Source organism: Vanellus vanellus (genome assembly GCF_965231255.1).
Source record: "Vanellus vanellus genome assembly, chromosome: 3".
Classification (NCBI taxonomy): Eukaryota; Metazoa; Chordata; class Aves; order Charadriiformes; family Charadriidae; genus Vanellus; species Vanellus vanellus.
The window spans coordinates 28,923,653-28,949,954 of record NC_138907.1 but is presented as its reverse complement, the minus strand read 5'-3'; the positions used below and the strand labels follow the sequence as shown (position 1 = coordinate 28,949,954).

Here is a 26,302-nt window from a genome sequence, read left to right as displayed (position 1 = left end):
CTTCAGTACCAAACCCAGTGTAGTTAGACTATATTGGAAAATATTTCCTTTACTTTTCACAAGTGCCAAAATACCTAATATGTCAAAATAACTCCCTGTAGTGCACTTTAAAAGCTACCCGAGTATGAATTTCTCTCTGCTAACCATAGAGGGAAACCCCAGAAAAACACCCAGGGGAATCAGACATGTAGCTGCTAATGAATTTCATTGGAAATTGTGGAAAAGCTCTGAAAAGCTGCTATGACTTTTTCAGATGCTTATAAAATCCTTGTAAAAATCTTTATCAAAACACATCAGCATGAGACATCCTACCTGATATTAAACCATTAAACAGATTATCTTCTGTCAACATCCTTCTGAAGAACAGCACCAAATAAGATAGCATATTGACTTGCATCCCAATAAAATGTATATGCATGTTAATTACGTATCAGCTACGTAGATTTCTCCTCTAGCTAATCTTCCAATCCTACAGAAAGCAGCTATGCTCACCTATGTGAAAAGACAGTAACAGAAAAGCATACTACTTTCGTACTTACAAAGTCTTGTCGAATGTCATTGAAGTCCTTGCCATACTTTTCCAATGCCTCCTCAAATAAACTAGCTTCTGATGCTGACCACTCTTCCATTTCATCTCTACACAAGACAGGTCCTCCAAGCGGCACTAGAACACTGATGGCACTGCTCAAATCATAGTTGTGTTTATGCAGTGTATCCATTGCATGAAACTAGCAAGGAAAAGGAAATAAAAACCTGATTTTAATAGACAGCAGTTCATTTCAGTTAATGCAAATTCAATGTATTATTTTCTATAAGCCGTGCAAGAAGCCTCAACTACTGCAAAGTTTAGAATCTATCTTGATATCGTAGGTTTTCTGCTGTGGAACATAAGGTAAATAAATTGTTTATTACTTAATTTGGGAAAGGAAATGCCTTAAGAAAACATTTACTAAAAATGACATTAGTTTATTAGTTCCTGCAAATTACTAGCAAACATTTCTAGAGAATCTTTAGTTGGTAGAAATTGGTTCCAAGTAACCCAATAGAGACAGTACCATATATTGACTGAGGGGCCATTTTCAATTAACAGAAGTTCTAAATAGTAGCTAAATAGATGTTGAGACATCTATGTACTCAATATTCTCATTGCTGGGGAAGGAAGTCATTTATTGTTTTCATTATCATCATAAGGAAAAACAAGCAAAATTTTTGTCCCTTGCTGAACTTTGGTGTCACAGACAGGTAAATGAAGTTTCTTTGCTTACTTCACTTTCCTTTATAAAAGAGGAAAATAGGAAATGAACAAGTTACACTGAATGCTCACATCACGAACCAATGATGGAGTATATGAAACGTAAGCAACTACATCACAAATCCACCCGCAGGGAAAACAAGCAACGCACAAGAAGCCTTTCTGACTCAGAGTCCCAAAAGATCCCATCACCCCAGTCTTAAATTGTTGTGCTGAAGGAGGTATAAAGTGCAATAACATGTGACTCTAACAGTCTCCCACCTATTTGTCCCACCACAGCGATGAGCTGTAACTGTAGCGTGTGATCTCACAGAGCTGTAAACTCATCTTATGAGAGGGGGCACCCAAAGCCTTTCAAAGAAGGAACACTCTTGCATTATGTGTCAGTACAGCTCTTATAGAGCAATTCCAGTTGAGCTTCCGCATACAAATGTACTGCAAATAATGATTCTTCTTATCTTTTGCCATCTCCTGTGAGTGCCTAGAGTCTTTCTCCAGCTTTCAATATACCTCTTTGAAAGCTATCAAGCACGAGATTCTTGAACTGTTTCGTCTGCAAGAATTAATGTCACTATTATCCTACAACATGTCATTTTACTTATGGTTCAAGTCGAATTCACCAGCCTTGAAAAAAAGGCATTGTTAAAATTAAGTATTATGTTACATATTTCCATATTAGAATGTCTAAAATCCATCATCTTCAGACTAGAGACTAAAATAAAACTACTGGTTTATTGGCTATTATTCAGGCAATGAGTAAACCAGGCTTTAAGACTGAACGCTTACAGTATATGCATTACCAACGTTTAAATCTTGTTTTGGTTGCAGCCCTTGTGGAAAAGCAGTACATACCGGGCATTTTCCAAGCAGCTGCTAAATCCGGATCTATTCACTGATACCAACTTCCTTAAAAATGACAATAGAAGTGAATAAATCAGGATCTTGCTCTTGCCTTATGTTCACTTTTCCATCTATAACAAACATCTGACTCCATAAAGCTTTTTTTGATATTACTAGAAGAAAGGATTCATAATGAACTCTGTGGGAAAGTACTGTCTTCACTGAGCTGTTCTGTGGCAGAAGACCCCTGAGAAGTTCCCAGGATAACACACTCTGCCTTCTGCAGGTTTGTCAGCCCTCACCTGCAATCAAATTCCCACATGGCAGCAAGTAAACTGTGCTAGCAAGAGCAGAAGACACTACTAGAGCCCAAGACAAAAAGTCCTGCAATATCTCCTTTTTATCCCCTTTACCGAAGGATGACAGGACTGCAAGAAATAACTACTGGGTACTCGATACTTAGGGAGCAGGAGGCTGGGAAGATTTGGCGTTGCCTCTCCCAAATAGGAGCTTGAAGAACAGACGAAGAACCACCCTTTTCTAAGAACTCTTATCCAGAGCATAGCGTCCACCACAGACAAGGAGTCCCACCACAGGAAAGGTATTAGCTACACAGATAGAGGGAACTATCTAGACTAGATAGACAGAACTAACTAGAGTCCAACTTTAAGCAGCTGAAGGTAGAAACTATCCACCAAAAGCCAAGGAAGGGCAGCATGGAGCTGGGAAGAAAAGGAATGAGAGGGCATGCTGCAAACACGCTGCAACACACTTCCCAAAACAGCTGCAATGTCAGTAGTCAGTTAAATCAACTAGACTGAACTGCCTCCAACAAAGCACTCAAACTGGAATCATTCCATAATTCAATAAAATTTTTATCTGTTCATCTTAGGAGCCACATATATGGAAGTCTAATAAAATTAATTAAAAAGTTATTGTTCAAAATGCACAGGAAAAAACTGTTCATGCTTTTCATTTTGAAGAGACGCCCCAAACCAGATTTACTTCCTCACAGTAAAGTGGCACGGGCTCTTCCAAACAAGCCCACCACAAGGAGCAAGTGATCCCATCAACCTGCTTTTCTTTAACAGCTCTCATCAGTCGGTATATACACTACGCAATGTTTAGGAATCTGGAACAGGAAGTCTTCCCAGTTTCCTTCTCAGAGATCAATTTTGATTATAAAATAAAACACTGCCTCTGAGAAGGCCAGAAATGCAAGTTGTTTGCCTCACAAGTCTTTATCACTGCAAGAAAAGAACATTTACTATCATCTAAGAAGGTAAACAGACATAATTTCATGTCTTTCAGTAGGGTTTTCTAAAAGCATTGGTTGTTTCCTCCTCTGTCTCATCACCTTCCCCGTGTTTTCAAAATAAGGAAGCCTGAAAGTAGCATCTCACTTGCTGTTAAGCTGCAACCCCCCTAATGTGTACATCCACCCTGAATTTACTCATGTTTATAACCTATACGTTTATTACATTTTTATTAAGCAGTCTGTTTACAGTCATCTCTAATTGAAACAACTAGTTAGGAATACTGGGAAGCCAGAGGTGTGGTGAACAGAAATCCCATTAATAGCACTTCAGGTGCAAGAGCTACCTGCTTTGCATGAAGAATACAGACAGTATAATTTTCTCAGGGTTATGCACCTACATCCCTTTCAAAGCATAAGATACACCACGAGTTCTGCAAACGTCTGTACTAACTTTAACTCCTGCTCAAAATATGCTCCCAATTAACATGGGAATGTCTGAAAGAATAACTACTATAATGACAAATATGTCTTTTCTTAACTTAGAAGGAAGTACATTGCCAAAGAGCAAAAGAGGAGGGTTTTTAAAAGCTGAGGGGGTAGGAAAATGAGAACAGACAGACACAATAATTAAACCTGGGGTGACTCCTCTGGTGCCTCATTATAAGATATGCCTTTCATTAAGTGTAATGGAACTTAATGGATCATTTGCAATGCAGAAACATTTATATGGCACTCAAACACTAAATGTATCCCTTTATTAGCAACACCGCACATGTAGTTTCAAAGAAAAAGAAAGTGCTACAAGGATGAACCTATCCTATTAATCATTGAATACAGTAAGAAGGCTGCACAATGAGTGGGGTTTATCAGAAATTCTTCATCCAATGCAATCTCAATAAAATGAAAAAAGTTAAACTAAAAAACTATTTTGATGGAAAAAATAAAGCATTTAATGTGAACAGAATTAATGCTGGTGAGGTCATATCAGCAAGTGTGAAACAGAAAACTCATTTTGAGCATTACTGAAACATTACATTTTGCCACTGCCTTTACTACACTAGTCTGTAGTGCAGACTAAATCAGTTTCATGTTTAATAGCCTGTGAGTACACTGAAAAATATAAGAAATTAAATATTTTTCTCCTCATACTAATAAACACGGTTTATCTGGAATATAAGAACTGCCTTACTGAATCAGACCAGTCATCTATCTAGCCAAACATTCTGTCTCTGACAGCAGTACCAAGGGATGTTACTTAAGAGAAAATAAGTAAGTTTAATCACAGTCTGAGGTCAATTCCCATTTCATTCACCAGCATCTACAAACCTTTGGAATTATTCTCCCTCAGTACCCATTTATGGACCCATGGTCCATAAATTTTCTAACCCCTTTTTTAACCTGCTGATATTGTCTGTTCCTACAAAAATTTGTGGCACTAAATTCCAGGGGCTCTCTAGCCACTATATAAGGCAGTACCTTAACTACTTCAAACTGATCTGTTAGTTTCATTAAGTGCCCTCTAGTTCAAAGACTCGAGTATCTGACGAATAAGAAATCTACTTTAGCCTTAACCATCATCTTCATGATTCTATACAGAAATACTTAGAATAACAAACAACTGCCACTGATGTCTTTGGAAATCTAAGTCAAACTTGATTCTATGAAGCAGTAAGCTTTTTTTTCTCTCGCACAGTCTTCCTGGTAGGGTTTTATTACCGTAGCACATCTTGTCATCTCAGCTAATGTGAATATACAGAGACAAAACTTTGGTCTGTATTTGATATATTTTTAACTTCCTCTAAAAGATGCCAGTGGCTTATATTACAGCGAATACTTTAACAAACTAAGGAAACATTCTAAGGATATTCTAAGTAAAATGTTCTTCAAAAAGTTGCTTACACAGTCTGATTGCTTATACTTTAGAAAATTTACTAACACACAGGTATAGTAAGTATAAAATATTATCTAAACCATTTTCAACCATCTTTATTACTGCATGCTTTAAATCACACTATTGATCAATTGTACCACGTGAATCCCTATACAATGTGTATTATTGACCCTGCTGTGGAAATTATCACATATATTATATTTAGATTTCAGCTCAAGTCACGTGATTTACAGTACGATTACAAGGGCAGCACCAACACGCTTACAGAAAACACACAGGATTATCTACAATACACACAGGCACCTGGCATGCGGGTATCTAAAGGAAAACAGATAACCAGAGGACAGGGACTCTGGAGTAATATTGTTGAATTCACAGATGTGAAAAAAGTTGTAGGGTTTTTAACAAGCAACCTACCAGCGTGATGTCTCGGGAAGCAGCAGCTGCACTCATGTGTAAACTAGGCTGCCGGACAGAACTACTGCAGTCCAGTGCTCGAGCAAATGTGCCAACCGCACTACAATAGAGAAACAGTAGACAGTAAATGCACAGAAAGACTTAACTTCCTTTTTTATTAGACTCTGTCATATCTATAAAAGCATTCTTTTAAAAAGAAAAGTCACATACTGTTACTCTTACGATTTCAGACTTTTGCTAACAACAAAGGACAATTTGACAAAGACAAATTTCCAAGCACTGCAGTGAAAATCCTGACCTTTTCTCCCCAAAGTAACAACCCACAAATAAGAACAGCACAGAAACAAAAGATACTCAAGAGAATTCTAAGGTACCAATTTTTTTATTAATTATGAAGTCAGAGACTTTACTCAGTTTAGGCTTTACAACCATGACTATTATTTTTTAAAATTAAAAAGCCAAAACACTTTAAAAAATTACAATGCAATTAAAAAAGGGGTTTCCCTGTGTCCCCGAGGAAAGTAATAACATTTTATTCACTTCGCTAATACATGTGCACTCTTTCCATTAGTAAGGTAAAAAAGCATATTAGCATAATATTAGGTACCTCCAAAAACATATTTTTGTCACAGGTTTTATGCAATAATGAAATACACGGACCTCTCAGCCTACTTATTAAAACCATTTCAGCATATTAAACTGGACGCATTTTTCTTGAAACTTTTACCTTTTTGTTGCACCTTTGTTGATGCATTGTACATGGCGTTTAATAGACTTACCAGAGCAACAAAAGATAAGGAATAGAGATGGAGAATTAGCATGACAGTGACTGTTCTAAATGGTAAACTTTTCTTGGAAGCACATCTATGATATAGCGTACATGGTGAAGGGAAAGATGCGCAAGAGAATTTGACTGGGCTCAGCATACCATAGAGGAAATGAGCAAAGATGCAACAACACCTGAGAAAGATCATTAATTAATAGAACAGAAGCTGCTCCAGCACCCCGAGTTGCATAATGACTCTTGAGGAGCACTGTGTCACTATGATACTAGAAAAAATGATTTGTTGCAGTTATGACATAAGTCCTTCTAAATGCAAAGATCCAATTAATCACCAAACATTTTTAATACACTGTAAGCCTCTGGACTAAAGGACTGGAGCCTTATTCAGCAGTTACATTTCACACAAGTTGTAAGCGTAGAATTATATTAATGAGGAATGTCATTGACAGAGATCAACACACTACAAGTGTCCCATTGCTGTGTACTATAAACCCAATATTCAACAATAAAATAATGTAATGTGCACCAAGATTTTAAATCATTAAGGTGTATTATTGATTGTAGAGAAACTGGTAATAACGTGTGATTGTAATTTTATCTTGAATCTGAAAACATTTAATACTGAATACGTGTTTCAGTACTTGCTGCCAAAAACTTATAAAACACAACTAGTTAAGATTCAACAGCAGTGATTCACACACTCCAGATATTAACTGCTTAAATTTCTAAAGGCTGTGGAATAAATAAGTTATATTCAGAAGTTGTTCAACAACCTTTGCTCCCTCTTTGCAGCGATGGCAAATATGTGACAAGAACACACACACATTCTATTTTCTTTTTTAAAAAGTTTGGCAGTACATAAAACACTATTTGTCCACAAATCAGTCCCAAGAATAAGGCTCTATTGTGAACACATTTCCTGATAGTCAGTCAACCCCTTTAAACATGTTGGCATTGATAAGGGTTGTAGCTAAACAGTCTTTCCTGTGATCCTTCTGTCGCTACTGTTCAAACCACTAAAGCAGCATGCGGCATGACTGTATTTCCCTTCTGCTGCTACCTACTAGCTTCTTATCTTTCTTTTGCATAATTAACACTATTTTCTTTTGACCATATTTCTAAAATAAAATCAGAGTATGCTATGAAAATTACAAAGAGTATGTCCTCACAAGTCACTCTCTACTGTATCAAACTTTTTAGGCTGACTTCAGAGCCCAAGCATATGTGAATTATGTTGCCCAGTATGCAAAGTCAAAATTAAGACACAATATAAAGCCAGATTTATTTTGAATAAGTGACAAAGAGATAAGAATTGATGCACTAGTTGACATTGTTTCCAGTGCTGTACGGAGTAGGAGAGGATCGAAACCGTCAGAGGAATGCTGTGGGGGAGTGTAGGGTAAGTGAGTGCAAAGCAAGTAAGAACCACCATAGAACACGGAACCACCACTGGGGGGGGGGGGAGACGAGACGGGTGTGTGTGTCTGTGGCTATATGTTGAAATCAACTTAACTTCCACTTCACCTCTTCCTGGAAACTTCTGAAAGACAGTTTTTCAGACAATCTGAATAAGTGTAGGAATTCTAGAGCATTTGGCTGTGAAATAGTAACTAGTCTCAAAACTTCACAGTGATATACAGTGCTCTGTATAATCTAGCCATGCAATCCAAACCCAATATTAATTTTAGAAATCAGTAAAATACATTATTTTTTATGTTTTTCCATTTAAAATACAGACATGAGGAACACACTCATACAAAGGTCAAACAGTTCCTTTGTCATTTTTCCTTGCATGATTTTTTTTCCTAGTAATACCACCAAAGAATTATTTTTAAAATGATAAAAGGAAAAACAATACCCCAACTAACCAATGCCTACTTCCAGAAGACACGCTAATGTCTTCACCTACCTGCTACCAAAATAAAACTCAGTATTAAGCCAATGCAGGCTGAACAGTCAGAACCTAACTACTAATTTTTTCTTTTAATCAGACTTTTGAATGTAAATGTTCCATTAAGTTGGTAAAATCCAAAGAACAACTGTAAACACTTAATTGAAAGTATACTTAAGTCATTAATAACAATAATAAACTCATGTAACCAAAAAAATGTGCTCAGCAAGCTAGTCAAATAGTTATTCAACGATTAATTAAAGTACTGTGACTTCAAACAGAAACCAACACTCCCAACACCTCCCAAAATAAGCTAAGGCCAAAAGGCATAGAGACAGTGCATTACACAGGTGGCAGAGAGATGGACAAGAACGATAAACAACTGGTGCTATCAGCAGAGAGATCACTCTTCGCACAGGCTGTATCAGTAAGCAGGTATAAGAGCTTCAAGGGCTAGACCAAATGATCCTGTGTTTCCTTGATTAGGTTTTCCTTGTTTTAATTACCTTAAAGGCCAGAACCACAAATGTTCTCTCAAGGACTTATAACAGAGATTGCAGCTGATAACCATACAAACATAAACCAAATCAAGATACTCCGGTGCCAGGATCTAAGGCTATGGAATAAATCCACAAATTCAGCAAAACTCAACAATATCTACGTCCAAAAAAACCTGACACTGAACTCTCTAGGGATCAAGTAGCTCATCGTCATTTTGTTGTGCCTGTGTGCCCTATATTCAGGCAAAAATTCAATTTAGGTATTGAACACAGAAAATACATTGCTCCGAATTTCTTGTAACTCAAGTCTAAGGCATTAAAGAAAGTAATTGTTCAAATTTTTGCATAAGATTAGTATTAGTGGTGGCCAATGAAATTATGAAGCAGCAAATGCAAGAGGCTGTCATAACACATTTCTAAAGATTCAATTGCTCATCAGTAACTAGTTCTGACAAGGGACGTTACTTACCAAAGAAAATCTGGAACCACTGTGATTATACATCGAAATAAAAATAGTCACGAGTCTCCGCAATCACAACAGCAGTCTGGCATCAAATCAGATCCAGAAAGTCCTGGATCCAGGCCAGTAACTCTCTATTTTCTTGTACCTTGTATTCTTGAAAACCCAGCTGAGAGATCCTTTTTAATCTGAGGATGTTTATTTTAAAATTGTTCACTTTTATACATTGTTTCTCTGTTTCAGTGATACCAGATGAGTAGTAGGTACACTCTGAACAAATCTGTTCAAAGCAAACCGCCTCTGTGCATACACGAATCTGCAAATTCACAATTTTCCTCACGTATTTGCAGACTAATGAATGCGACCTACGCCTCACCTCAAGAGTTAACGTTTTTGAGGAAAGTAATTAAGTGGATCTTTGGTGGTTTCCTACATATTAGGAAAGCTTTTTGTTTTCCTTATTATTACATCGATGTTTCCCTTCACTATGAGAGTTGGAAATGGTCCTAAAATATGACCTCTTAGACTGCTATCAATAAGAGCATTTTACAAACAGCCAATTACTATCTGACTGCTCCTTAAGAGTCTTGTGATACTTAAAATATTGGAAAGAAGAAAAAACACACTTCTTCAGTGGACATATGTCGTCATCGGCACAGTATTAATTAAAGCTGAAAAATACCCGAGATTTTTACTAGATAATGCACAATAGGACATGAACATATTCGTAGTAATATGATGCTGTTCCTGAAGACACATTTTCCTTGCATTTCTAAGCAACTGTCTGTACAGTGCTATGCTTCATTATTATCACTTCAGATATTTAAAGTGCAAAGGGAGATGACATGATAAACATGAAAGTCACCTGCCACTGTTCTTTCTCTGAAAGACTCTCCAAGTTAGGGTAGGGGTTGGCATTACATAGAATGTCCCCACACACCACTACGGGCCTTCAGTTTCACTACTAAACTAATAGAAATGGAACATATCTGAAAATGTTATTATCCAACAGAAATAGAACCTGACACATACAAGTAGTTTAATTCACAGGATACGATTTAAGTGATCATCTGTACTTCGTCCTGCAATTTCAGTCACAGAGGAGGAGTTTTACAGCCCCCAAAAAGCAGGTCCAGGAAAACGCTGCTGCAGAATTTTTTTTATAGTACAATAGATCAAAATTCGTAAAAAAAGATGCAAAAAGAAATTCAGCTCCAAGTCTGAATTAGTTGTTTTCAAATTAATTTGGTCAAGAAGAAATATAGTAACACAAAATGTACAAAGGAATAAACATGTATTGTCCAAGCATGACAGAGAGGCAGAAACAGTATTTTTGATACTCCTAGTAAACTTGACGTGAACATATTTTTCCTTTCTATTGCCAAACCATCTGCCTACAATTAGATGCCGTAATTCACCTTGCTAGCAAACATCTAGCTCTGAGAGTGCAGCACTGGCATAAAGATTTTCACCACCTTTACCGCATAATTTTATGTTGTTATTCTGCCATTAAATTTCATTACCTCTTTAATGAACTCCAATTCCTCTTACTTCTCACCACCTAAAGAGAATTCAGCGGTGCACTAATATTGAAGCTTCCAAACCAGTGACTTTATGTATTTATTTTCATTGATGAGCTTTGGGAGTCTTATCTACTGCCAGTGACTACACCGAATTATCTTGCAAGAACAGAGTATTACTATTTGAGCACACTTTTAAATGTTTTTACTTATTGTTCTCAGTTGACGAGTGTATTCTTTTCCTCAGTATGATCAAAGACACATTACTGGTTGAAGTTGCATTGTGTTCCCTTCCTCACTGTAAGATAAATTCCTGTAACAAAAAAACCTCCACGTACCATGAGCATTTATAATGAAATCAATAGTAACCAACAGAAAATGAATATAATCACGGTCTTAGAGAAAACAGAAAAGTGGAAACAACACAGAAAGGATCAAGCTCTAATTCAAAATGACTGACATGTAATTTTTCATTCTTCTGTGATTTTACATCAAAAAAATAAGCAGGCATTCAAATAAATAGAAATATGTTATGTTAGCCAGAGGTATGCAATGCCATTTTAATTTCAAAGCAATTAAAAAACAAAATTTTAAGGTAGAGATGCAATGCTTTAAGGTTATTTTAATTAGTCTTCTAAACTCTGTTTCAGTTGGAAATAAGCTGTAACCACAAATGTCTGGAAAATAGCTTGATTTAGAGATATATTCCCTCCAGAAGACCATGTTGATAATCTAGTTAGATGAAGAAGAATAAATGAACTAAGTTAACTGCTTCACTGCATCTTAAAGTACATACTTGGAACTAGAATGTACCGAAAATTTATCATGTAATGAATTATAGACCAAATTAGCAGACAGAAAGAAAATGAAAAATAACGGGTCAGGTCTACGACTCTCAGCATCCGTCCAGACTGGAGCCCCCAACTCCAACCACATTTGAGTCTGGTCAGGACCGTTTTTGACTCGACAAATTAAAAAACCAAACAGGACGATTATGTTATACACACAATAGGAAAGTTTCTATTTGCTAATACCATGCAACTTGGAATAGAGTTAGAAAGAGAACATGAGATCTCACAAGGAAATTGAGTATTCCTTGTATATCAGGAACGACAGAGACTGATGACTGGAGAAAACAGTCTGTGTCTATATCGGTGTTTTAGTTCAAATTAGGAATCAAGTTTCAAAGCGACTGTCCTCGGCGTCTTTATCCACTGCACTTCAACCAACATTAAAAGGTATCTTGTAGCATACAAACTGGATTTCTGTTAAGTTAAACAGTAGTTCCACATACTCGTAAATATTTAGTCCACAGGACCAGATTAGAGTTAGCCTAAAAATAAAACTGCTCAAAAAGCATACAGTGTGGATGCTAGTAGCTCCTCGGCACCAAGCATTTCCATTCTACAAATCCACTACTACTGTATGGTACTATTTGCCAACGTGAACAGATATAAACTGCTGTTGCAGCTTCTCAAGAGTTAGGTGAAGCTAGTAGACACAGTAGAACTGTTGCTAATAATATATATGACAGAAAAAAAAAAGTTTAATGAAGCTGTATCTTATTTTGAGTGGAGAGGAAAATGGTGTTGCAATTCTCATTGCCAGATTACAAATGACCCAAAAAATAACTCAAAACCAGAATATGTTACTCTGATGCCTCAAGCTTCTCCTAACAGATGCTTTTGCTAGTTCAAGCAAGAGGCCCTTGCCCAAGTGATGCTTCAGTGGTAGCAATAAGGTACTTTCAAGATTTGTAAATCCACAGTCAAGCAAGACTACTTTGGGAGCTCAAGGTTAAGGATCTTTCCACTCTTAAGCACTCTTACGCTTTTTTCAAAATCTCCATAGATTTTTCTGACACAGCTACCTCTGACTTGTGGACAGCATAGGCATATTCTACTACTTTGACATCCAGCAGATTATTGCATATTAGGGCTTAGTGACAGGCCCAGACTGACCAAGTATAAAAACCTAGAAAAAAGGCCTCTCGTTCCCGAGACAGTAAACAAACCTTCTAAGACTGGAAAAGCTACGTGTCCTACGTCCCATATAAAGGTTCTTGCATATGGGCAATACAAATAGAAAAAAGAGAGTATTTAAACACCTTCTAAAGAACCAACAAAGCACGCCTGTGTGACTGAAAAAGCTGAAGCCTACAAGGACAAAAAGCAACTCTCCCTTCAGCCAGAGCAGACTGAAAAAAATGAGAAGAAATACTCGATGCCTTTGATGCACCATGTAAAAAGGATCACGTGAGAATGCTTTTCAAATTTCAAATACAGACAGCATACACACATGTAACCAAAAATCACATATAGGAAAACATTTAGGGAAAAATTCTTATTGTCAGAATCTCAAATTTGCAAAACTAAACATAACTTCCAGAAACCAGAGAAATATCCTTCTCACTGGAAACCCAGCAGGCACAGCCAAAGCACAGTGAACTGCAGTTCGGCCACAGCAGAAGTATTTTCCGAGTCTGTAAGCACGGTTTAACAGAACATAGTACCAACTCCACTGTTACTCAAGCAGCTTTTAACAGTCCAGTATAATGAAAGTCTTTACGTGCAAGCACGCAACATATTGAATTTAAAGCTGCCACAATCATCACAGGAGAACTGCTTCTCCAGAAATTGGTGAAAATCTGTCTCAGCAGCACTTAATGCAACAGAAATGTGATCTTGCAGCCTGTGAATACGGGTATATACGAACTTGGAAACAGTCTGTGTCAGTTCAAAAGCAGCTTACAAAGATGAATGGAGTTTTGTGGAAGAACATCAATAAGCGGTACCTGACTAACACCTGATTACAGATGGCTCTTAACGATTGCCTACCACAAGACCTTGGATAGCTACAATTAGTCAGCTATGACCAAGACCTACTCCCTCTGTAACAGAAACCTTTTTAACAGAAATTTATCAACTTGTAAGCAAACGCAATCTTGGCCAGGGCACAGCATTACATTCTAAATACGGGGGCAAAGAAAATTTTCTCTAAAAATTTCATTTATTCTCTGACATTTATTCTCTGTCACTTCCCAGTAGACTGCTTACGCTCCTCTGGGACTGTTTTCAGCTTCACGGTATACTACTTCAGCTCCCCAGAGTGGCTGCAAAATGGGCAGTAGAGGGATGTGAAAGCAATGAATGAACTCTTCAATGTAATCTTCACACACATGGTATTTTTAAGGGTCCCCACAACAGCGTGCCCGTACATACGCAAGGTATTATATTGCTGGTGACAGAAATAGTTCTGTTCTACCTGTGGAGCATCCACAAGGCATTGTGATCTTCTGAACAGATGCACGTTCACACCTATATCCCTCTGGCTTGCTTGGAAATTCTACAGGGGCAGGCAATTTTTACTACTCTAGAAAGGATACAGTGCTACAAAGTGGGGTAGAAAGAAGAAACCCAGGTGGATCAGCACTGAACTGTAAAACAATAAATTGGCAACCCATTTCACTATACACAGAAGCTGGAAAATATAAAGCAACTTCTCTTTATTTCCTTCCTGAAATGTTTTGTTCAAAAGGAAGAAAGAATAAAGAACAGAAACTGGAAACAACGTAAAAGGATTATTTGCCTAAGAAGTTCTCTGCAACCAGGTTACAGAAAATACAGGAGATGGGGCAATTCAGGATTAAATCTCTACATTATCTGTGATTAAAAGTTCTCTGTCATCATTAGAACAGTACCTTTGTACTATATTTTTAAGTATGAGTTACAGGGCAGGCAAAACATGCTGTATCTTATGAGTGTAGAGACGTCCTTCAGTAAGAAGTCTATAGTTTTGAAAGTTGGTTGTTTTTTTTTTAAGAGAAATTATTTTTAAAGGTATTTCTGAATTCCAAGGGCTTTGATGTTCCTCTCATACATCTGCATAATCATATGTTAATTTCTAAAATGAACTAACCAGATTTTTTTCGCTAATGAAATGCATCACTTCAAAACTTTTACTTCAACCTTCATACAAAATAATTGCACTGCATATTTTTCAGCTTATATGGAAATTGGGCAAGTTCTGCATCCATTTCATTTGTTAACATTTTCTTTATTTCTACTCTTAACTTTATATTACACTACAAAAATTCCAAGTACTATAATACAAGACTGAAATATTAACACTGAAATCTTGTTTCATTTACTCTGCGGGGAAAACAGACTGATGTCTACATTTAAAGTATCAAATTCTACTATAACCTGAAATACAGGCAGCGTAGCATTATTCCAAAACTTGCTCTCTTTTGCTCTCTTCTGTATTGGTAGCTTCAATAAATATGCAGAAGACTATGGTCTGATTTTCTCTTTTAGCTAACTGTGGGAAAGAGAAGGGCTCACAAAATGGCAAACAAGTTGAGTAACACGATATAGGGGAATAAATAGTCAGTAGGAAAAGGAAAAGGAATTTTTTTTATTAGAGGATTTTAATCTTACCGTGCTACAACTAAAAACTGGTCAATCTGACGGTCAGTAAGGGGGCTATCTGGATCCCATACTTTTACTTCCAGCTTTGCCTGTTCTCTGTCATCTAATTCTCCTGTCAAAAGGTAGATGGGACAAAACACTTATTACTCACAATGTTTTTCTCTGTGTATTTCTTGTACTATGTTTAAAAGAGACATTGTACATTTTTAAACACACACACAGTACTTAACAATCAGCAGTTATCCACTTAAATTCCATAATGCAGCATCATTAAAATAAATATCTTCCCTTAACATCAGCATTTCAATTTAAGGAGGCATTCTTAGGAGGTGCAATATCAAAGAACTTTAAGAAAATGTGATTATAAACCTGAAACCATAACCTAAGTAACCAGTGGTTTCTTTAAATTGCTTCTCAACTATATCAAAGTTACTGTTTCACGTAAGCCATATTAAAATTAATTTTACACTTAACCAGATTCAGCAATTAAATTCTATCCAATTTGTATTCTATGCCCCCAAAACAAAAATCATTATGAAAAAGTGCTGTCTACTACATTTAATCATTTTTTTCACCTCTTACTCTCAGCCACTACATTATCTGCATTGTTAACACGAATCATAGTACTAAAATTGCTGTGTATGTTGACTAGTTATATCCTCTTATAAAATAACGTATAAGGCTACAGCACAAGAAAGTTACTGTATACTACATCATGATTTCCCAACTCCATTTGTGTGAACAGAGCACTTTGTGTACACGCACATGGTTGAAAAAATGGCGGTGGGTTCTTTTGATAATACCCTGTATTTTGGTAATTCCCTGTATAATTTGCCCTGTATTCATTACCAAAAGAGTATGGCGTTTGTACGCTTGGAAGAACAATAAAATGTGAAGACACTACAATGATTCACGTTCACAGGGAAGCCTAAACCTTGGCTTGACTACTACACCAATAAATTCTACATCAAAATAAGAAACTAGAGAGGCTGGTTAGGCAGGCAACACGTATTCTACCAGCATAAGAAGATTTAACATGGGATGTGGCCAACACATTTGGGGACACAACATATTTTCACTGAAAGGGTTATTAAACATTGGAATAAGCTGCCCAGAGAGGTGGTGGATTCACCATCCCTGGAGGTGTTTAAGAAAAGGGTAGATGAGGTGCTTAGGGACATGGTTTAGGAGTGGTGGTGTTTTTATCAGGGTAGGTTAATGGTTGGACTTGATGATCTTAAAGGTCCCTTCCAACCTCACTGATTCTATGATTCTATGATTCTATATGATGACGGCAAAGTTACAATCATGATTCTTCCTTGGCATTTTAGAGTAAGAGTACATTCTTCCTTCAGTGAACATGAGAAAAACTCCAATGTTTAGTCAGATGCCAGTACTTTCATGAGCTACTACAAGAATAAAAACCTGTTCTCAAATACAGCTGTTCCTTTTCCTTTGAAAATCTAGGCCGCATAGGTACCTTTCTGAGCGCACGGATCACTTTAGTCTGTGTTATTTCTTATGACTTAATGAAAACAGCCAGTCTAAACATGCATAGTACCATCAAGACATGAAATAACCTGTAGACTTAAGAGTCTGGAAGCAGACTGCAAGCCAAGCACTGGCTTTTCTGAAATCTGATCATATATGGCAAGTTTTTCTGGCATATTCATTCTAGAAGGAAATGAGAATGTGGTATATATTTATCCCTACCAAATACACAAGTTAAAACTGCCCCATGTTGTCTGCCTAATGTTTCAGGAACAAATTTCACACTCACATTCTCAGAAAAACAAAGTAAATTACTTTCTCCTGATACACAGGCAAAAAAGAATTGTCTACCTAATGGGACTTATGCTTCTGTTTAAGATAATCCACATCCAGTACTGGAAACAAACTGTTAATTTCTGGCAATCTTGGTTAGGATTTTTAGGTCTATAAAATTATTCAATGGACTACACACTTGTCAATACATTCATTTTTTCCATCTGTGACAGACACATTGTGGGTGAGGTTCTACATTTTATAAATAATCTCTGAGCACTTCAATCTGTTAATATATAGTTTTTAAATATCTTTAATGTTAGTTAACTGTTTCAGGACATCACATCCTGGAGATTAGAATTGTAGAGTATGGCAAAACCCAATACTCGGGCAGGGCATACTTCTTACAAACAAGCACAGAACAAGTATTCAACCGAAACATGTCACTGTCCTCAATCAAGTTTGCAAAAAGATTAAAAAAATTGCAATACTACACCTCTTACATGAATTAAAGGTAAACAAACAATGACAACTACAAAATGTTGTCATAACTGTTGATAAAGGTAAATCTGAAATATTGCCAAGCAGTATTTTGTAATGGCAGTATACATAGATAGGATACGATCACAGTAATATATATACCAAAAGATTCCAAGCGCATACAATGTAATATTTGCAATATTAAATATTACTGCAACAATAGCAGATCGAGAGGTTTCCAGAAGATAAGTGATCTCTGCCAAACTGCACTTACAAAAAATGCTTCATTCCTCTTTTTCCATGTAAGTGCAGGATACTATCACTTAAACAGGAAGAAAAGTAACCTAAACAGATCAAATCATGAAGGCAGTCAAGCAGTGCTGTAGAAATCTTTGAAAAGTTGATTTCAGGAATAAAAATTTTGTTTACTTCCTTTGAATGTGCTGAGCAAATCGGTATAGGAGGACCACATAAAATAAACAGATCTTCTTTCCAGAGGTCTTCTTTCAAACTAGTAATTACAAAAAAACCCCCTGTTTTCCTTGAGCTGTCTGTCCTCAGTTATTCATGCCTGTACCTTATACTATAGGATTTTTAACATTGCAGACACCTTTAAAACTACAACACAATTTCTGTTAACACCTCTACATTAATGTTTTACAGTGTTAAATTCGAGACAGATATGTAAGACATTCAAACTGAACAGGTATCAAAGTAGCCATAATATTCATTCCTTATACAGCAAATTCCAGGACACAAACAGAATGGGGGCGTTTAACTTTTAACACTTTCAGTGTTGCATCTGAGAAGGTTCTCAGGTTCTGCTTTACAAGTGTTACTTTCCCTCACCACCACCAACATACCAATTACAGCTTCTGAGAAATGCTAGGCTATTTTTTTGGATGACATACCAATGTATCCAATGTATGACATACCAATGTATCCAATTTATTTGGAGTGCTGCTTGTAATTTTATTATAGCCAATCTAACCCTGAACATTAATTTTACTGAAAAACATTAGTAGATGCCCAGAAATATGCCTGGTTTTCTCCTTATCAATCATTCAATGCTTTACTTCTCATAGTTCTCTTTTAATAAAAAGCAAAATGCTATTTTTTTTTCCTTAAAAAAAAGGTCCTGCATTTCAGTTAATCATTTTAAACAAAGGAAAGCACGATCAGCCCCTCAGAAAACAACTGTAAGAAAAATTTTACAAAACAAAAGTAAACCAAATGCAACTTTTAACTGAATGCAATAAAGATGAACTACAAGAAATTAAAGATCTACTTTTCTTTTAGACTTCATTTTCCGCAAATAAATAGCCCCAAGGTAATTAGTACATTAGCTTAAGCATGATTCTATCTTGTTCTCATAACACATCCAACTACAAGAAAATAAACTGCAATATGAAAATTTCTTTGAGTGCAATTCTCTTAATTTTACAGATACATAACAATGCTGCAATACTATATCCTTTTAAGAAACTGAAATACAAAATCTATAAAAGTTGGATTTTTTAAAAATGGCTTTCAGGGAAACAATGCCAATTCCACTTTCACTGATAAACAGTTGATGAGGCATCTGACTGAAAAATAGCCAGGAGGACAGTTTTTAGAGACACCACTTTTCAGGTACAATGTCTTATTTTTATATTTTGCATAATTTGCATTATTTTTCAAAATACCTTTTAATTCTCCTTTTCAAAAAGTAATTTAGCAGTCACTTCAAACCAAACATACAAACTAAACACCTGCAGTACTCAGCTTTGAGTGAATCCATCTTTCATGATATGCAACACAGAGATACTATGTCATCTTAATCACATGGGACAGAAAACGTGTAGTTGCAATTTTTTGGTCATAGTAAGAAGGCAGACATATATCCACAGACAGCAGTTGGACACCAGGCCAGTAGTTTGTGCCACAGAGTTCCTTCTATTATGGAAATTCATTCAGGGCTTGATACAATCCCTTGAAATCAGCCAGGAGTTTTGACTCATGCATTAATCACCCAGACTCACTAGATACTTAAGCACATAAACATGAAGGCATTTGTAGATGCTTATATTCTTATAGCTTAGCACAGGTGTAAGAAGTAAATTCACCATCGCCGTCTTTGTGCTTCAGCTTTATACCTGTGAAACCGGAATTGCTTAGGTACATTGCAAGGATGCAGAAGAGAGATACTTGTCAGTTCTTGGCCTCCCTTAGTCCAGTTCAGCGTGCAACACAATGAAACTTGCTATTGAAATACGGGATCGGATTTTTGTCAGAACTGTTGGGCTGCATACTAACTAATTACTAAGGTAATCCTTAATGACTTTTTGAACACTGCTTCACGTGCTATAGAACGTTGTAAAAATAGGGAACTAACCACTGAAAAATGAGGCTTCAATTCATGAACCACCTTCTCATGCTGCTATTTAGACTGCTTACCTGCGAAGGTCTTCTCTCATTTATAGATGAGAAAAATAGCATCACATTGGATTTCCTCATACTGTCTAGCTATGAAAAAAGTTCCAGACATTAAGACTGTCTGTCTAAAGTAAAATGTGAGCCTTGTCCTTAAATGAAAAGTTCATTAGCTCCCCTCTAAAACACTCAGCATACTCATTCTGTATAAAATGAATTATACATTCATACACAGAGGTTAATTATCACAACACATCACACAGCCTTTAGCAAACAACTGATGGGGGGCATGCACAGTTTAACTGAGAAAGCAAGTTACAAAATGTCAAACTAACTGCCACTGGGAAAAGCAGTTTTACACGAAGTATAGGAGGAAAGACATCTTTCAGATGGATGTACCAACTCTATCTACTGACGCTTAATGAGTTCAGCTCTGCATAAACTGAATTCACGGTGAACACCTAGCTGACTGTTGGTCTTAACTAACAGATATCACAAACCTTCTCACTATAAAAGCGCTGCAGACATAGAATTCTTTTTTTTAATGATTTGTGATTCTCACCAGTACTATCAAAAATCAACCAGACAAAACAGTTCAAAAACTTACACTCAACTCTGCAAAAAATAAAACTGAATTATGTGCAAATAACTCCTTATTAAAGTAACACAAGAAAGCTTAGATTATTTTAAAAGTGAGGCAAGAGGAAAATTATCTGTTTACCTTTCACTGGCAGAACAATTCCTCCCCCTTAGCTTGCCTGACATGTATAGTCAAGATTTCAATTAGTCATTCAGATAACGCGTTGTATATTTACACAAATCTTACAGTAAAACTTCATTTACGAACCTAATGCTTTATAAAGACAAGAAATTAAAAACATAGACTACATAATGACTACATATAGAGAGACTACAAATGAAAGATGTTGGGTGATACGAGCCTATTATTTGTCTACAGCAATTTAAACTGTTACTGAGCATTTTCCTAGCCAATAAAATATGCATAGTTCAATCGCCTCCTACCCTCCAAAGCTCTAGTCTATTAGAAAAATTCAGTCATTCTTCACTCGAAAAATCCTTTTTGAATGAAAACTGCCTCCAACTCCAATGACCTTAGAGCTCTCTCAGTGCTCAACCTTGCAGTGCTTAGAAACCAACCACTGATGATCAAAAGACAAGACCTCACAAAGCACTCAAAAGAGCTTTAATTCATCGTGTTCTAAATTCCTAGAAATAAACAGAAAGAATTACAAATGGGCTCAGAATAAACTAAACTGTAACTACGCAGTAATGACAACTTTTCTATAATGCTGCACCAAGAATGACTGGCTTATGCGAATGTCCAGTACTGGAAGAAAGGAACAAATGAGGCTGCTTCTTTCCCAAAACCCTGCAGAACAGTATGCAAAAAGGATCTTCCACAGACCGGAGAACATGGAATTGTAATGTCCTAAACTTATACCATTACTCACTTTATAGTCTTTATATTAAATCACATTTAGGTACAATCCCCGCTGCTACAGAAATAAAATAATAAGAAGTCCTTCCATTTTAGCTTTTTATGGCAATTCTAAAGGCAATGACCTAAATTAATATATTGCATAAAACTACAAGGTCACCTTCAGTTCAAAGGCAAGGACAAGTACTCAACTAATGAAAAGATACCCAAAATTAACCTTTATTTTGGAATTGGCTTCTTGTACTCCTTTGGTTATCTGTGAATAAACCTTGACTTGCACCAAGATTCCCCACCCCTCACCCCCATTTTACAGTATTTTTTTGGTTGGTAGACACCGTGCAGTGGTCTAGCATTTATTTCAATCTCAATACAGAAAGACTGCAACAATTTTTCTGAATTCCTGAAATAACAACACATGAGCTAATAGAGTTTTCAGGAAAGCACAGTGAAAATTATTCTGTGTATAAATAATAACAGTACCATACTACATAGGAATATTAACAATATTGATAATTCTTGTTTTGGAAAGAGGGATACCACAATGCACAGACATTGAGTTCTTAAAAAAAAAAAAAAAAAAACACTACATTAAAATGAAATCTCTAGTCCTGCAATTATTTTTTTTTTTACATAAACTTAATGTTATGAACGTGCAAGTTCCCTTTGCCTATAGTATTCTAAAGATAAATAGGGCTATTCATTTGCATAAATTTAAACAAAACAATTTAGAGAAGAACTTCTTCTTTTAGATGAAATGTATTTTGACTTATTCAAGTGTAAAAAACACATTTCGTCTGCATTTGGTATTTGTTTTTCATCTTCTACAGAATAAACTTAAAAAGAAAATCAGACTTACAGTAAAACACAGCAAAGGAAACCAAAATGTGAACTTACAATAAGTCCATTTAGGCAAAGTTCCTGAGGTAGTAAAAAACCAGCAGAGTCAATTAAACCCCAAGATGTTTCTGCCTGAAAGGCAATTTGAGCGCTCGCTGCGATACATTATTTGGGATAATAAGCACATACACACCACACAATAAATAACTGTACCCTTCATAAGGCTGTCTACGCAACAGAACTCATTTAGTACTTGAACAACCTCAGCCAAGGCTCTACAGCTATTATTAATAAAGAAATCTTTCCGACAGCAATCATGTGCAACATTCTACTGCAACAACGCAGCACAGACCATGCCTAAGTCTCGTCAAGAAGTTAAAGACAGCAGGAGATCTTGGCTCTCTTGTTATGAAGACTGAAACTCCAACTGACTTCTGTTCAAGTATAAAGCAAACTAAAGTAAAATAGACCTGCTTGTAGAATTCAGGGCGGGGGGGAGGACGGACGGATGGGACGGGGACGGGACGGACCCAAACCAAAACACTCCAGCAATCCCCAAGCAGAACAACACGAATAACTCACCTCAACTGTTGAACAGTTTTTATAAGATGTAATTGCTAAACAGCACAATTGTAAACTCTTCTAATTTATTATTTGACTGTTAATATAGATGTGAATGATCTGAGAACTGAAGCTCAGGAATTTCCATTACCACATTATATAAGAATACTGTATTATACATTTACAAGACAAGAACCACCTTAATCCATGTAATGCTTGTTTGATCAAAATTATACATGCACTTACAACCTCAACGAATAGTACTGAAAAGGCAACAAAATATTTTTAAATAACATTAAAGACTTCATGAAACACTATGCAAAGCTTCCAAATGCCTAGTTGAGTTTCTGCAGTATATGTGGCTACAACCCTAAACTACAGATTTCCCTTGCATTTGCAGGGTTAAGCAGAAGTAAACGAAGTGTTTACCGAAAACAGGCACAGAGGCCATTTACATGTGCTTTGTTTGTTTAATTGACAGTAAAACTGGTAACAGTCTATAAACATGCATTTAATTGCCCAGCACATAAATCACAAACTCAGCTCCCTAGTAGAGAAATTGGCAAGAATGATGTAAAAGCAATTATAATCGTACTAAAACTTGACATGAACAAGATTGTAAAGAGTATTTTACTATTTGTGATGATCATGCATTTGACAGTTAATTATAAAAAATTTACTCCACTGAGCTTATTAACAAGAAAAAAAAATCTGCAAATCGGACAAGTGACTACCATATTTAAATTTGCTAACTCTCAAGAAACAGTTCCTTCTTTTAGAAGTATTATAGTAAAACTTTTCATGTTAACTCAAAGTCAAAAAGTGCAACAAACAGAAACTCCTTTTGAGAACAAATATATTTGCGTACACGTAAACAGGAGTTTTATTATGTTGTATTACCTTTGTTGAGATTCATCTCATCTAACCTTAAACATCCTCTGATCTATTTTAGATATCCATCTTCAGGTGAGAGAAATCAAGTCTAGGCAACATTCTTCTGCTCTGACCATAAAGGTAAGTCTTACTGGGTTAGCACAATCACATCTTTTCTGTCTCACATTCTATTCCAATTTCAACAAGTAGGAATTCCTGAATCTGCTTGTCGTATCTTTTGTTCCACACATTCCTTCTGAAAACACCATTAAAATAAAAAGCCATCATCTTTTAGTTGAACCAATCACCCTCAAAGATATCTCTGCTTCTGGCATATTCTGACTGATATTTTGAAATGATCATTTATTTTGCTGCTAACTTATTACATTTTCTGACAAATTTGAAGGTTCAATGTATTTCACACTGAACTTGGTGGAATAGACTTCTACAAGGTTCCTAGGCATCTTCTTGTAGCAAATGCTAGTTAGGCATAAAAGTTTTCTTTTATACTTGCTCCTGAAGATAGTTCTGGTACCAGAATTTGAGCTTTGCTTTCTGCTGTTTAGATCCCAGTAAGGTCATCTTGAACTGACAGGAAATACGGTTTTAAACAACAGACTAGGCTGTTGTTTAAAACCAGGCTCTTTTCCACCCAGGGTCTTTTAAATGGTTCAACCCAGGCTCTTTTAAACCCAGGCTCTTTTCAATGGTTCCCAGTGACAGGACGAGGGGCAATGGGCACAAGTTAGAACACAGAAGTTCCGTTCAAATACACGGAAACACTTCTTTACGGTGAGGGTGACAGAGCACTGGCACAGGCTGCCCAGGGAGGTTGTGGAGTCCCCTTCCCTGGAGATTTTCAAGACCCGTCTGGATGCAGTCCTGAGTAATGTGCTCTAGGCAATGCTGCTTTAGCAGGGGAGTTGGACTAGATGATCTCTAGAGGTCCCTTCCAACTCTGAAAATTCCGTGATTCCGTGACTATGGACACACAAATTGCTGTATGTGAAACAAGAGAGGTGATCAAGCTACTACACAAATGAGTTCCTCCACCCCATCCACAGAAGTACTTTATAGTTGACAGTTTTTTCCATGAAAATCTTTTCCTCGCATGCCAACATACTGCTTAGAGAAGAGCCTAAAGCTGCTGCTGTTGTCACCTTCTGGGTGCACAGGAAAAGCGATTCTTTCTTTGATGACTGGACCTAAGCAACTGGTTTTAAACTAAATCCACTGATTTATTCTTGTAATTGAAACTCTGTTCATTCACAAAGGAAATATTAACGACTTCAGGACCACATGGCCTCAAAATAATCAGCCCTCACAATTTCTTAAAGCCAGTTAAAAACAGAAGGCTAGACATACACCATTTGTGAAATACTAAACTCAGGAAAAAAGAGGCAATATTTTCTGAATTTTATTTTCTAAGAACTGCCTATTGTATTAATGTGTCCAGTTCTCATATACAGCAGTTGTCATAAGACTGATCATTTAGCACAAATTACAGACCGTATTTTCTGAAAACTGATGGGACGCAGACACGATATTTGTTTACCCTGTCAGACATTTCTCATAGCCTCTGAAGACAGCTAATGTGAAAGCTAACAATTGCATGACTCTCCAATTTTTCATACTTAAATATTAGAATACAGAATATTCTAAAAATAATTCATATTGCCTGATTTTTATTTTCTCACAACAGAATGAAATCATTGCAACTACATCAACACTACTAGATATAATCCAGCAGACAGACTTTTGACAAGAGAATCAGTTGCACCATTCAAACAACTCCTGCAGGTCTCTGGCTAGTATGAGTGATTTTCAAATTCAGCGGTGGCTCTTCCAATAAATGTGAGTATTATGTACCATGAAGTAACAGAACACATCCCTCCTCATGAGATTACAGACAAGTTCCACTATCCTAAAACATATTTTTAATTTATTACATGAAAATAAAATTTTAGTGTATATGGGAAGCAATTAAAGAACCAGAAAATACAATACACTGAGTCCAAGCATCCTGTTATTTCATAATGGTAAGAATCCGAACAGTATGTAGATGAGTTTCTTACTTGTCTCTTTAGTTGCAACAATTTTTGAACTTAAAATCCTGGAATCCCAGTATTCCCAAACATTAATAGGCTTAAACTCTGAGTTTAACAGTTCCTATCCAAAATGTCTGGTCTATTAAAAACAACATGCTCTTCCATCCAAGTTGCAGTAAGAAGTTAAAAAAAACAAACAAACAAAACAGAGAAGGCATTACGAAATACTTCTAAAGGAATTATTTTGTTCTTTTTCAAAACAGAGAAAAGTTTTAGAGGTCTTGGATACAATTTCTCTGAACATCACCCAAAAATTACAGCTTAAATTTGTCCAACTGCTCCCCTTCTTCCTATTAAGCACTCAGCTATTTGAACTCCATTAATTCTAAAATGCCTTGGCTTCAAGAAATGGAATCGACTGCACAGCAGGTGCTATTTCTCTGGATATTTTCAGATATGCAATAGGGACTCTGGGGTTTTATAAAGGTACCTTGAATATATCTTATAATTTTATTTATTAAAAAGAAAAAAAAAAGAAGTTTTGAACAGAATGTCTTTCTTACAGGCTAATTCTTCTTCCATTTCAGAGACTCCAATTCTTCTTCCCCTCTACATCTTAGTAAGG

At 36.3% G+C, this 26,302-nt stretch overlaps 1 protein-coding gene across 1 annotated transcript in view; it reads right to left on the bottom strand.

Annotated features, from left to right (window-relative positions):
* MTA3 (metastasis associated 1 family member 3) overlaps positions 1 to 26,302 on the bottom strand; it is a gene marked incomplete at its 3' end in the record, with an annotated part of 142,391 nt that overhangs the window by 67,064 nt on the left and 49,025 nt on the right. Inside the window, exons 7-9 of the mRNA XM_082480794.1 lie at positions 15,253 to 15,355; positions 5,659 to 5,758; positions 540 to 728 (exon numbers count right to left, since the gene is read on the bottom strand). Coding sequence (XP_082336920.1) covers positions 540 to 728; positions 5,659 to 5,758; positions 15,253 to 15,355 — 392 coding nt within the window. The remainder of the gene's footprint in view (positions 1 to 539; positions 729 to 5,658; positions 5,759 to 15,252; positions 15,356 to 26,302) is intronic.